This window comes from Gadus morhua, chromosome 4 (genome assembly GCF_902167405.1).
Source record: "Gadus morhua chromosome 4, gadMor3.0, whole genome shotgun sequence".
NCBI classification, from domain to species: domain Eukaryota; kingdom Metazoa; phylum Chordata; class Actinopteri; order Gadiformes; family Gadidae; genus Gadus; species Gadus morhua.
The window spans coordinates 1,337,431-1,349,930 of record NC_044051.1 but is presented as its reverse complement, the minus strand read 5'-3'; the positions used below and the strand labels follow the sequence as shown (position 1 = coordinate 1,349,930).

At 47.5% G+C, this 12,500-nt stretch overlaps 1 protein-coding gene across 2 annotated transcripts in view; it reads right to left on the bottom strand.

Annotated features, from left to right (window-relative positions):
• The window catches only part of LOC115541443 (ankyrin repeat and BTB/POZ domain-containing protein BTBD11-A), a 27,480-nt gene extending 15,027 nt beyond the window's left edge, over positions 1–12,453 (bottom strand). Inside the window, exons 1-5 of one of the 2 annotated variants that reach the window (XM_030353183.1) lie at positions 12,241–12,453; positions 10,932–11,097; positions 7,103–7,192; positions 5,444–5,545; positions 3,809–3,902 (exon numbers count right to left, since the gene is read on the bottom strand). In XM_030353183.1, coding sequence (XP_030209043.1) covers positions 3,809–3,902; positions 5,444–5,545; positions 7,103–7,192; positions 10,932–11,097; positions 12,241–12,368 — 580 coding nt within the window. In that variant the 5' untranslated portion in view covers positions 12,369–12,453. The remainder of the gene's footprint in view (positions 1–3,808; positions 3,903–5,443; positions 5,546–7,102; positions 7,193–10,931; positions 11,098–12,240) is intronic. The other variant, XM_030353184.1, reaches the window with a different exon arrangement.
• Positions 12,454–12,500: the final 47 nt, after the last annotated feature.

Sequence of the window (12,500 nt, the reverse complement as noted above, 5' to 3'; positions counted from 1 at the left end):
CCACAAGGGAACTGTGTACATTCTTGTCGTCGGCATAGCTGCATGACAAGCTTCACCAAGCTTCACACATATGACACAAAGGAAATCACCAAGTCCTATCTACAATAAGGGGATGATTCTTGATTGGCCACTGGGTAATTTCAACCGGCAAGCATCTTGTTTCATCGATCTTGGTGTTTCACCACGGGGGTCGAGCCGTTGTCTTGTCACCAAAAGGTTGCTAGTTCGATCCCCTAGCTCCTCCTAGCTGAGTGTTGATGTGTCCCTGAGCGAGACACTTAACCCTGACTGCTCCTGACGAGCTGGCTGTCTCCTTGCATGGTCGACTCTGCCGTCGGTGGGTCAATGTGTGTGTATTAACCGATGTAAGTCGCTTTGGATAAAAGCGTCTGCTAAACGCCCTAATTGTAATTGTAATTGATCTTCAAACTAGTATGTTTGGAGAAGCTCCCTTGTTGATGGTGCCTTCCGAGTCCACTCTGACTGCTGAGGAGTATGAGTCGGATAGCTTCCATTCACATCAATGTGTTTTACAACCCTTTGCATCGAGCTTAGCAGACATCTTCTACAGTGGGAACATTTTATGTCTTTAATGTAACCTTAAATATCTCAGGGGCTTTATTCAGGTACAATTATAATGGATTAATGTTAATTCATGGTACGTGTATGTAACCTGTATGACTCACCGGTGTAAATAAAGGTATTCATTTTTTTCTCGGCATCAGCCAATCACAAACTCTTTCAGTATTAGCCCCGCCCTCTAATTGTCATTATAGTTGATCACAAACAGCTGTGAGGCCTCTGAACGATAATCACTGAATGACAAGCACATGCTCCAGGATCTTGAGCTATCGAAGAGTAAGGCAAGGATTTACTGCTATTACTACTCACAACATGTTTCAACCAAATATAATTACATGATGGCATTATAATTGTTCAGTCTGAATCAACTAATTTAGTTAGTTTTACTTTTGTTATGTTTGAATATACTGCCAAAGCTGTTGCATTTTATTCATACATGTCTAATATTTTCTGGTTGCCTTGTTCCAAGCCTCATTCCTGGAAATTCAAGAAATTGTCTTCTACAATTGGAGATGCTCCTGGCCATGTTTTGACTGTTTGCTTCCATACAAGTTTAATGTTTCATTTTCTCGTATTGGGTTGCACGTTTTATTTTGTATTTTATTCGACTGTATTCAGAAATGTCTGGAAATACATGTGTTTGGAAATAAATATATCTGGAAACTAATATCTGGCTCATTTGCAAATTATTTAAGCTGCTTTTTCGTGGTGTCATTGTTTTTTGGATTATGCTGTGCATTACACAAACAGTTCATTCCTTTAAACTGTCTTATTCCTATACATTTCTCATTACAATGGTAGTCATCAAAGTCACAACTCGTCTGTTCTGGTACAACGTTGGTGGACCAAGCTCCCTGCCGACGTCAGGACCACAGAGTCGCTCAACAGCTTCCACTAGACTCAAGACTCGTCTGCTTTGAGTTCACCTAGACTGCAAAGCCTTCCCCCACACCCCCTACGCACTTATTGTATGTATGTCCTTGAATTAAAAAAGAGTACTTTGTGTGGCATCTTATCCTAGCTATCTCTGTTGTATACGTGGAATGGGTTAACCTAGCGATTGTTAGTGCACGGCACATGGTTCTATGAACATCCTTTCTGTACTGAAAGCAAGATATTGTTCCTTGCGTCTAACAAACGTATTTATTGTAAGTCACTTCGGATGAAAGCGACTGCTATTAAATGAAATTCCTGAATTCAAACCTTAATGCGTAACCTCTAGCGAGATGGAGGCCCTGACCCAGGGTGGGTTACAGGTGTCATGCAACATGAATAGCCCTTATTGCTGCTTATGGCCAATTCATAGCCACACCATGCGTGGAACGGACTCTCCTGGGTCCGCTGTTGAAGTTTGTGTCATTTGAGTGGTTTGGAACACAAAGCTTTGTTTCTAGAGGATTGTATCAAACACAATTTGACTTCCTAGCTATGTGGGTTTGTTCTTGTCAGACTGGGAGCCTGCTGTCTAAAAGGGCTTCCCTAGGTTCTGCTTGCATCAAAGTTACATGATTGGTAGAACCACATTGTTGGCTTTGTAAACTGTTGAGACACAGGAGGATTTCTGAGGACATGACTCATGATCTCCCTCAGTGTGCTTCATGTTTGCTGCGAACGTCAACGTGTTCATATGAGGGCATCTGAATAATGTGTCACGACCGAGGTAAACTCGTACCTGATCCTCGCCCCCTTTCCCCAAACACCACAAAGAGCAGCTTTTCATTTCGTACTGAATGAGCTCTCAAATGAATGGAACTGAAAAGGACCGTATTGAGGACTTGTGAGGACGCTGAAGCTTTTTATTGTCGTCCTAATCTTCAAAGGGAAATATCGCCACTCTGCTTGCGACTGTAACTCAATAACAAACCTTTTGTCCCCAACCTGTTGCATCGCATAACATTAGTATTTGACATTAAAGCACATTAATATTCTGTACATTCATTTAACATTCCTCCCCGTCTCTCTGCTTGTCCTCAAAAGTTTCATGTCGTGCTGCATTGAAAATCCTCAAAGGGAACGTGATTCACTTCTCCATGCTCCATTAGAAGTCTCCTCTCTCAACACTATCGACTGTGAGAGTCTGGAGATTTGGCCAATAATAAGCGGGCTGTTAATGCTCCACTATTACCAGTGGCCGTTTGTTCTAACCCATTAACCGTTACCTCGGCAACGCAGCTGTCTCGGGCTGGCCGGGGTCGAGGCCTGCTCGAGGTAGACAGCATAGCTAGCTCAGCGGTGAATAAACAGAGTGTGTGTTCGGGAACACTTGACCGCAGAGATGATGATTTGGACGAAATTACTGATCAGCTGAACAGTATCGTTCCCTTCAGAAGGGGAGGAGGAGGAGACTGATGTAGATGAGGGCGTCTGGGAGAAACCTTTGGCATTAATAGTATTTGTATTATATTTATACATCCTTTTCTGCATCAATATGAACACAGCAATATGCAAGGAATAGACACTCGGGTGACATGTCTGTGTCTTTTTGCACGCCCACAGCCAAACACGCTGAATGAAACATCCTCCAGCAACGACACATTTCCTACTTTTATTTCTGTTTACATCAGGCGAGAACTTAAACAGATGCCGAGCTCTGTGGGATAAAGTGTTCCTCCTTTCCTTCAGAGTGTAGAGAGCCCCCCCCCCCCCCCCCCCCCGATACGAACTGCAGACACAGCCCAACCTCGCCAGTGGTTAAGCCCTCCTCTCTGAGACTCTACCGTCCCCTCACCGCCGGTCTGTGGACGCGACGGAGACGACGGAATGAAACCCAAGCAGCTTACATTCATATCCCAGCTGTATGACTGAGCGAGCGGTTGGCACTTTAAGACCTCAGTAAGGACGGGCTTCTTCCGAACGGCGTGCAAACGTAGGCAGAGCCCGCTTCCAATGTGGAGCCTGCTGTCTTCATTTATAATCGCAACATACAGTGGATTTGTAAAATACACACACACACACACACACACACACATTTTACCCATTCTGTACTCTGGACTGAGTTCGATATTCACGCCGTCTGAATCTCTTTCTCTCTCTCTCCGATTCTCTTCCTCTCTTTCTATTTGTGTCTCTCTCTCTAACCTTCTGTCTCCCTCTCATGTTCTCTCTCTTTCTCTCCATTTGTCTCTCTCTTTGTCTCTCTCTCTTTGTGTCTCTCTCTCTGTCTCTCACTCGGACACACACACACACACACACACACACACACACACACACACACACACTCTGGTACCTGCGGCGGCGGCTAGCTGTAGCGGCGTCTCGGTGTAGTTTTCCACTCCCTCCTGCAGTGCCCCCTCAACGTTGGCCTTGTTGTCCAGCAGCAGCTGTTGTGTCAGCGGGGGGGGGGGGGGGGGGGGGGGGGGGGGGGGGGAGGAAGAGGAAGTGGACATGACGGGGGGTGGGGGTTCATAGGTGTGGGGGGGGGGAGTTGGAATGCAGACAGAGATACACCTTGTTAGAATCGAGTATCAGCAGAATCCGTATTTATACCGTCAGGCCCCGACGCGACACCTTAACTCCGCCTGGGATTTAGCGCCTGGATTAAGTGGTTTGCTTATCGGCACTGACTGAGTTTATGTTGGTTTACGGTCGCTGCACAGTGGGAGTGAGGGCTGTGCGATAACACGCCAGGGCTGTTGGTTATGGACGCCAGCGTCGCTACGCTATCGTTTACAGAGTCAACGCATGAGACAGTGTTTCCTCTTCTCCTCCTCCTAGACGCCCTGTTTTACTGCAATCACAGCCCGGCGCGCCTCGCTAACGTCAGGCTAATCAGCAACAAGATCAGAGACGATCATATTTTGGCTTTCAGCGAGATGTATAATTTATTTACCCCCAAAAAAAATAAGAACATCTGCCGTCGCTAACGAATCAAAGGTGGCTTTGGTTTTCTAAACTGCTGCTCTGGGAGTTTAGAGGCCGGATTCAAGGGACAGACAGAAAGGAACACGTCTTGGAACTATGCATAATTCAAGACCAAGTTTTACGTCGTGACCCAATACGGCGGAGCTCACCTCTAACTCCAAACTCATCATTTTGAAACCATTTATTGGAGATAATTACTGAACCGATTGGCTCCGAGCACAAAACGGAGGTCTTGTGCTGTTTACTATTTGGTTTTATTTAGAGGAGGCTTTAATCGAAAAGCGAGAAGGAGTGAATTTAGATGCAGGTAACTAGGCAACAGGTGCTGTGGTCGGGGCGAGGGCATTGGTTCTCGGGTGATCCCGGGTTAGGCGGCAGACATTAGGGATCGAACCCAAAACCTTTTGGCTGGAGGTCGATAGCCTAGCCACCACAACACCTCACCCCTACTGTACCTCCATCACACACTTTAGAAAAGTGGTTCTCAAACTACGATGTGATACCTAGTGGTACGCAGAGGTATATATATATATTTATTTATTTTTGATTAAAAACAATATCCAAATACTAGTACGAATGGAAACGCATTAACCATGAGATCGTGTTCCCACTCGCTGTGTGTGTGTCTGTGTCTGTTCTAGTGCTGCCGCTTTGTACAGCTCACAACAGCTAACAATAAATAACATTATTTTCAGCTTGATAAATAAACGTGTCTCCTGCGTGAACTGTTCACAGCTGAATAGGGCCTCAGACCTACTCTACTGTATTTGGTTATGTTTTATAACCTCGGTCATAATGGCGGAACTTGTGGAGACAAAGAACCAATTAATGCTTCAGACTGTAATGTCAACAATATGCATCATCATCATCATCATCATCATCATCATCGTGGTTATCGGGGTCCAGGGGAGTGGCTACAGTGGGGGGGGGTGTGGGAGGGGGGCGGTGTTAGGTGAACGGAGGTCAAAGGTCAGAGGTTACAGGTGATGAAGTTCACTACCTGCACGACAGGGACGTGTCCGTGCAACACGGCGAACGTGAGGGGCGTCCCCTGGCGCGTGTCGGGGTAAACTGAGGGGTGCTTGTTTACTGAGCTGGGCACCTGGTGGGGGGGGGGGGGGTCATAGGTCAGAGGTCAGATCGAGGGAGGGAGACATGGGAGAGATGCGTTAGCCGTTAGCGTTTAGCCGTTAGCGTTTAGCCGTTGGAGGAGCAGGTAGAAGCATTATGGAAAAGGGGAGCAGGGAAGTTTAGGTGAAAAGAAGAAGGGAGAGGAAAGGAAGGTTTGTTTTGGGTCGGACGGTCGCGTCTTCGCTCGCGTTGTTCCCTTTCGTAGCTGAGAGCTCGTTACGCTACGCTACGTTAAGCTACCGCCCAGTGATCGGAAAATGCGAGCCCCTCGTGTGATCGCTCCTGGACACGAGACCGCCGTACCTCAACGTAACAAATTCAAACGTGTGTGTGTGTGTGTGTGTGTGTGTGTGTGTGTGTGTGTGTGTGTGTGTGTGTGTGTGTGTGTGTGTGTGCGTGTGTGTGTGTGTGTGTGCGCGCAAACATATCGGCAGATCACAAATGGGACCAAACGACGGGACTCGGATGAGGAGCTGAGAACAGACAGTAGTAAACTGGTACAACACACTGACGTCACCCTCACACTCTGCACTGACTCTCAGCGCAGTGGGGGTCGGTGAAGTTATAATGCCTAAATAATTAGGCCTACGACAACAGAATAGCCATAAGTAAAGTCATCATAAAATGAAAGTACACCACATCTTACTAATGGGAATAATAGTGTTTTCAGGCTCATTTAGTAATGCTGGTTCCCCTCTCAATTATTAATTATGTCCTAGTCATTAAATATAACTGCTTTTTATCCGGGAGCTCAACCGAAAATATATAAATGGAAATGTACTGTGGCAGCACACCTAGATATTACTGCGGGCTGAAGGTATCGGTGCTAAGCTAATACAAACAGCACTGTTACACTCAAACACACAGAGAGAAGCCGTATTTAACCTCACAATCAACACATCATGAACATATAAGAATAAAACGCAAAGGAATGAGGTAAACACGACAATGTTTAAGCGACGGAAGCGATGGTGTGTGTGTGTGTGTGGCCGGCCGGTTGGTTAAAATAACATCGACGCGATGCGGGTGAATGAAAACCAGGAGCAATGTCAGCAACATGATGTCAGTAGATGTTGAAGTATACGAAAATGAATACACCCAAACGAGGAGCTTAAGCAAAGGAAATCATGAAGAGTAGCAGAAGGAGAGCAGCGGCACAAAGAAAATGACAGTTAACAGTTTCACCAGCATCACCAAACAACTTACAACAACAAGACATTAAGACAACACATTAACACAATGACGATTTAGATTGATCCTTTCTCTGTGGCGGTGATCTGGGCCTATGCTGACAACTCATGTAATGCAAAAAAAATGATATATAATTGAGATAGAAAGATTATAATTATATGATTATGATTCATGATGTTTTATTATGTCAGAATTACAATATTACGAGTCAGAATGAAACTGTTGGTCAGAGTTAAACCCCGGCGAGTGAAGCTCGGACCACCAAGAGCTAACGGGGCTAGCCGCACTCTAACACTGTACCGTCGCCGCGGTGACGCGGTTGCCTAGCGACACTGACCTCGCTGTTGATGTCGGCTCCGGCGTCCAGCAGCATCTGGACCATGGCCTCGTCGCCGCGCACGCACGCGTACATCAGGGGGGTCATCCCCTGGGGGGTGGGGGAGGGAGGGAGGGGGAGAGAGGGGGGGTCAGGCCTTTAAATAGAGAGAGCGATGGTAATGGAGACGGATCAGAGAGAGGAAGAGGAGTCTGGATTTAGGTCAGCCGCGCTACAAGTAGAAGTCAGGGCGGCACACCAGATCCGGAAACGAATGATTAATAGAAAGATGGATATAGACACAGATAGATAAACAGACATACAGATAGATAGACGGAAGGACGGATATAACAAGATAGAAAGATAAGGACAGGTATATATATATAGAGATGGGAGATATAAAGATACACATCAACAGGTAGATAGAAAGTACACATTTTAAAAGCCACATATTCCTTTTAGTTGGGTTCTGAACCCACTTATGAAAAAAAACCACAACTATTTCCAAAGCACGGTTTACAAATATAGAGAGCACATTAATGCGACCCGGTAGCTGTAAAGTAAGCCGGCATTGGGGCCTAGTTTAGACCCAAGTCGATGGCGGATTATAATGAAAGTGATACCGCGCAGCAATGCTAAAGCAACACTAGCACAACACCGCTGCAGTTATCTTCCTGCCATAATTAACACCTCATTAGCAGCTCTTTAACGCTGCGACGTCAGGGGGGGGGATTTGAACCCCTTCTCGCGTCACATCTTACATCGCCACCCGACAACATCCGTAAACAGAAGGTCTGTGCGTGTGACCAGCTCACGCACGCGCACACACGCACGCACGCACGCATGCACATACGTACGCGCCCACGCTGCAGAAAGACTGGAGAGAGTACCAGAGCTTCCCGGAGGTCTCGTACCGACGACGCTGAGGAAAATGCCCTTTAGCAACAACCACACGCAGAACAGGATCCTGTCTCCCACAACGCTCAGCAGGAACACAGAGATAGAGAGATACTCAGAGGACAGCTCTACAATTAGGCACTAGGCAGACGATTCTTCATCAAAAGTGCATTACAAGTAAACCACAGAACGAAAATCTCAGATTTAATTGGAAAATTGGGGTAACTACATCACTAGCGAATCCACCTGCAGCACGCCTCATCAGAGGAAAACTACTGGATAGAGATATATGAACAAAGGGACCCAAGGTATAGAGAAATGTCATGACAACATCCTTCTGAATTCAATAGAGCTAAATACAGCTAAGTGGTCCTTGACTTCATACGTCTTTATGAAACACTCAAGTGTTGACCACTCCGTAGAGCGTCGGAGGGCGATCCACGTTTACGACCTGCTCATAACACGCCAAAAGCCCTCGTAGAGACAAACATCCCAATGCGGCCATTCGTTAGATTTTTTTCTCCACTTCCGCCGCAATTAGGAAGCAGTAAACGGAAAGGTCAGTGGTGAGGGTCTGGACGACTGATCACGGCTAAACACCGTTAAGAGCCCCAATGATTCAAACGCTGGAGAAGGACGCCGGCGTGTTTTCTGCCATCACTTCCGTCATGCTGTCTGTGTTCCCTGTGACCGTGTACTGTGTTTGAATCCAGAAACCAAACTGCGCTCATCGGGATGCGTGGGCGGCTGAGTGAAAGTATTCTATCCCTCCATTGCCAGTTCTTCCAGGGATAACACGCAGACGCCGAGAACACGTCTGAATCACAGCTAAGGGTATTTACGTAATTTAAAAAGAGAAGCCCATCAACTCCTCACAGCATTGTTGTATTTGGGCCAGCAGCCTCATCACCGTGGTTCAGCCTGAGTGCGCTGCGTTCATCACCCTAGCAACGCGGTCGTTCCTGAGATCCTCAGAACACAACACCGACCATCACGATGGAAACACCCATGATGAAGTGGGAATGGCGGTTTGGTATCCAAAAAACCTTTGTCACTGCAGATTTCTGCAAGGGGTTTAATCGTGTTTGTGTTCGAATGGATCGGTACGTCTGATTGATGATCTTTGCTGAAAAAGTATTTGAGCTCTCGAACCCCTCCCAAAGTGCTCAGCCCGTATCGACCTAACCTTGAGCAGGCCGGCTCCTCACTCCCGCTCTACCTGCTCGTCACTAATCGGTCTCCATGGTCACGGAACGTCTCTTTGGATTAAAGTGTGAAATACGATTTCCTCCCGTCTTCTCACTCTTATCTCCTGCCCCACCCCCCCCCCCCCCCACCGCTGCGGAGACGCCAATTTGGCGGCGTTCGACACTGCGACACCCGGGTCCCACCTCCCACCCGACCGCCGCTGAGCCGGTACCCCCCAACGCGTTTACCTCAGCATCCTCCGGGGTGATGTTTGGGCTTCACATGGTGAAGCCCGTATGTATAGTGTGTGTGTGTGTGTGTGCGCGTACATGTTACCTTGAGGCTGAGAAATATGGAGAAATATGTCATTTTTATTAAATGACGAAATAGTCGACATTGCAGCAAAATGTCTTCATGGGTTGTGACTTAAGAACCACAGAGAGGCAGACGAGATGCCCGCCGCGGACTCAAAGATCAGCCAACACTTGCAGAGTGATATAAAGTTAAGACATTGGGCGGCATTCTGGTTTATCGACTAAATTGCGTGAAGGCTTGAGTGTAATTGTGTCGGTACCTTAACTTTTTTATTTTGCCCACTCTTTAATGACTGGACACAAATTGTTGCGACGCCCACTCGTATATTGACAATAATGAGGTAAGAGGCGCAAACACTCAAATGCATCAAATCACAGGGGCTTGATTGGATGCAGTATGTCCTCGGAACAGACTGTGCCTGGCGAGTGTGTGTGTGTATTTGTGTGTGCATGTGAATGCGTGCCTGTGTATTCCTGTGTGTGTGTGTGTGTGTGTGTGTGTGTGTGTGTGTGTGTGTGTGTGTGTGTGTGTGTGTGTGTGTGTGTGTGTGTGTGTGTGTGTGAGTGATTGTGTTGCTAGGTAATAGGCAATAGCAGCACACTTATTCCATGGATGCAAACTGTTCGCCACTTAGCCTGTGGGGGTGTGCACTTTGTGTGTGTGTGTGTGTGTGTGTGTGTGTCTGTGTGTCTGTGTGTGTGTGTGTGTGTATCGGTATGCGTGTGTGTGCCTGAATTTGTCAATGTGCATACGTCTGCTTGTTTATCTACGTGTATTAGTTTTTGTGTGGAAATCCATGTGTTTGTGTGAGTGTGTGTATGTGGGTTTGTTTATCTGTGTGTAACCTTTCTTGTGTGTGTGGGAGTGTGTCTGTGTGTTTATATGCAAATCCATGTTTCGGTGTTTGTATGAGTGTGTGTCTGTGTGTGTCTAAAGGCTGCACTTTTGTTGCTGGGTGTGCGTCTTTAGGCATAGCTGTGTATCTGTGAGTGTGTTTCTTTCTATACCTGTTTGTGGAGGAATGACAAGCTTTGTGTGTGCGTTGTGTGTATGTGAGTGAGTGTGCGTGCATGAATGCGTGTGTGCAGATGTGTATGTGTGTGTGCTTGCTTGCGTGTGTGTCTGTGTGTGTGTGTGTGTTAGTGTGCATGAGTGCGTGTGTGTGCAAATGCATGCATACGCGCGCTGGCATGCGTTCCTGCGTGTGCGATCGTTCATGTGCGTGCGTATGTTTGTATGCGAGTGTGTGTTTGTGCGTGTTTCTTCGTGCAAATGTTTGCTTACGTGTTATCTTGTGTGCGTGCACATGCGTGTGTGTTAGCGAGTGTTTTTGTGAGTGTGCATGTATGCACGTGCGTGCGTTCCTGTGTGTGTGTGTGTGTGTGTGTGTGTGTGTGTGTGTGTGTGTATGTGTGTGTGTGTGTGTGTGTGTGTGTGTGTGCGTTCCTACCTGCTCGCTCATGCTGTTGATGCCGTCGGGCCCCAGCAGGTTGACCGCCTGCTTCACCAGGTCGGTGCGGCCGCAGTTCAGCATCCTGAAGCCCAGGTCCTGCAGGAACTTGGCCTCGGTGGACGCCGCGTCCAACTTCCTGCTCGCGCAGAAGCAGTCGTCGGCCCTGGAGACGCAGCAGATGAACGGATGAGATGAGGAGGCTGCTGGACCAGGGGTCCTGGTACTGGGTCTACTGTCTTCAGCTCCGTTTAAAGCGGACACGTTACACCACCAGGTGTGAGGGTGATTAGCCGCTACAGGCCGTTTTGAAAATCTGCCTCTTCTGACATTACTAGTGGGCGTGTCCACCTAGATGTGCGCTGGATAGATCAGTCTACCAGCCTACCCAGGAGACTGTAGCAAGCGTTGCTCATCTATCCGTCACACATCTAGGGGGACATGCCCACTTGTGATGTCAGAAGAGGCGTATTTTCAAAACGGCTTGTAACGCTATCATACTCACACCTGGTGGTAGAATATGTCACCTTTAAGATGTTTGGTTAACGTTCTTCGCCATCGAGGTTTGCGAGGGGACGATCTTTCAGAACCACCTATGAATTTTTTCGTTTCCAACTGACAGTGAACCGTCTGCCATTCAACCACGAAGCGAGGGGCGGACGGAAGGACAGGGGGGGGGGACATCAGACGATCCATTACTTTGATCACATGATGAGAGCTTTGAGGACTGAGTCTGGAGGGATTCAGGGGAGGGGGGGGGGGGGGGGTTAGAGATGCATGCGCCCACCAAACACTGTGGCAGTTGGCCAGGGGGCCGCTGTGGGGGGGGGGGGGGGGTGAATGAAACCCTCCTCAGCTAATCAGCTCTTCAAAGCTCATTCTCTGTTTGTATGAAGAGCGTCGGGCGTTCTTTAATATTCATTTTCCATTCGTGGAATCAAAAGTCGAGGACGTCGAGGTCACTTCGGTGCTGCTGTTGGTTTATCTGAGGGTCAGGTCTGCTTATTGACTCGTCGGTCTGGAGTGCTATCCACGCATCGAGGGTCGAGGCTACGAAGTTTACTTTGGATTTAGGATGGTTCTGCAGAATAGTTTGCGAAGGTTGGTAAAAAGAAAACAGCCAAACACTTTTAAAATCAAATCTTTATGACTTAGGCATCATAACTTAAGGCCATAAAATAAATCTCTAGATATCTAAAAATCCAAAGAATATATATATTTTATAAAACAGTGTAGTTATGGACACACTGTGGGCTGTTAAATGGGTATTATAATAACTCCTTAAGGGAGGAGATATTCATCCCCTTACTTCAGCTGACGTGGTTCACAGTCCACCCCGGGCAGCAGCAGTCTGGCCGCCTGCCGGACGTCATCGCTGTCCACCGAGAAGCTCCGTCTGTGGGCCGTGTGGGCGACCGCGACCCTGATCCACTCCATCAGTGGGGGCAGTACCAGGAACGGCCTGCAGGGGGAGACAGAGTTCAAACAGCGTTATGCCATTTGAGTCATAGACGGACTTGCGTCAGGTGAAGGAGCAGCAAGATAGCTAGTAGGTAATAACAGACAGAG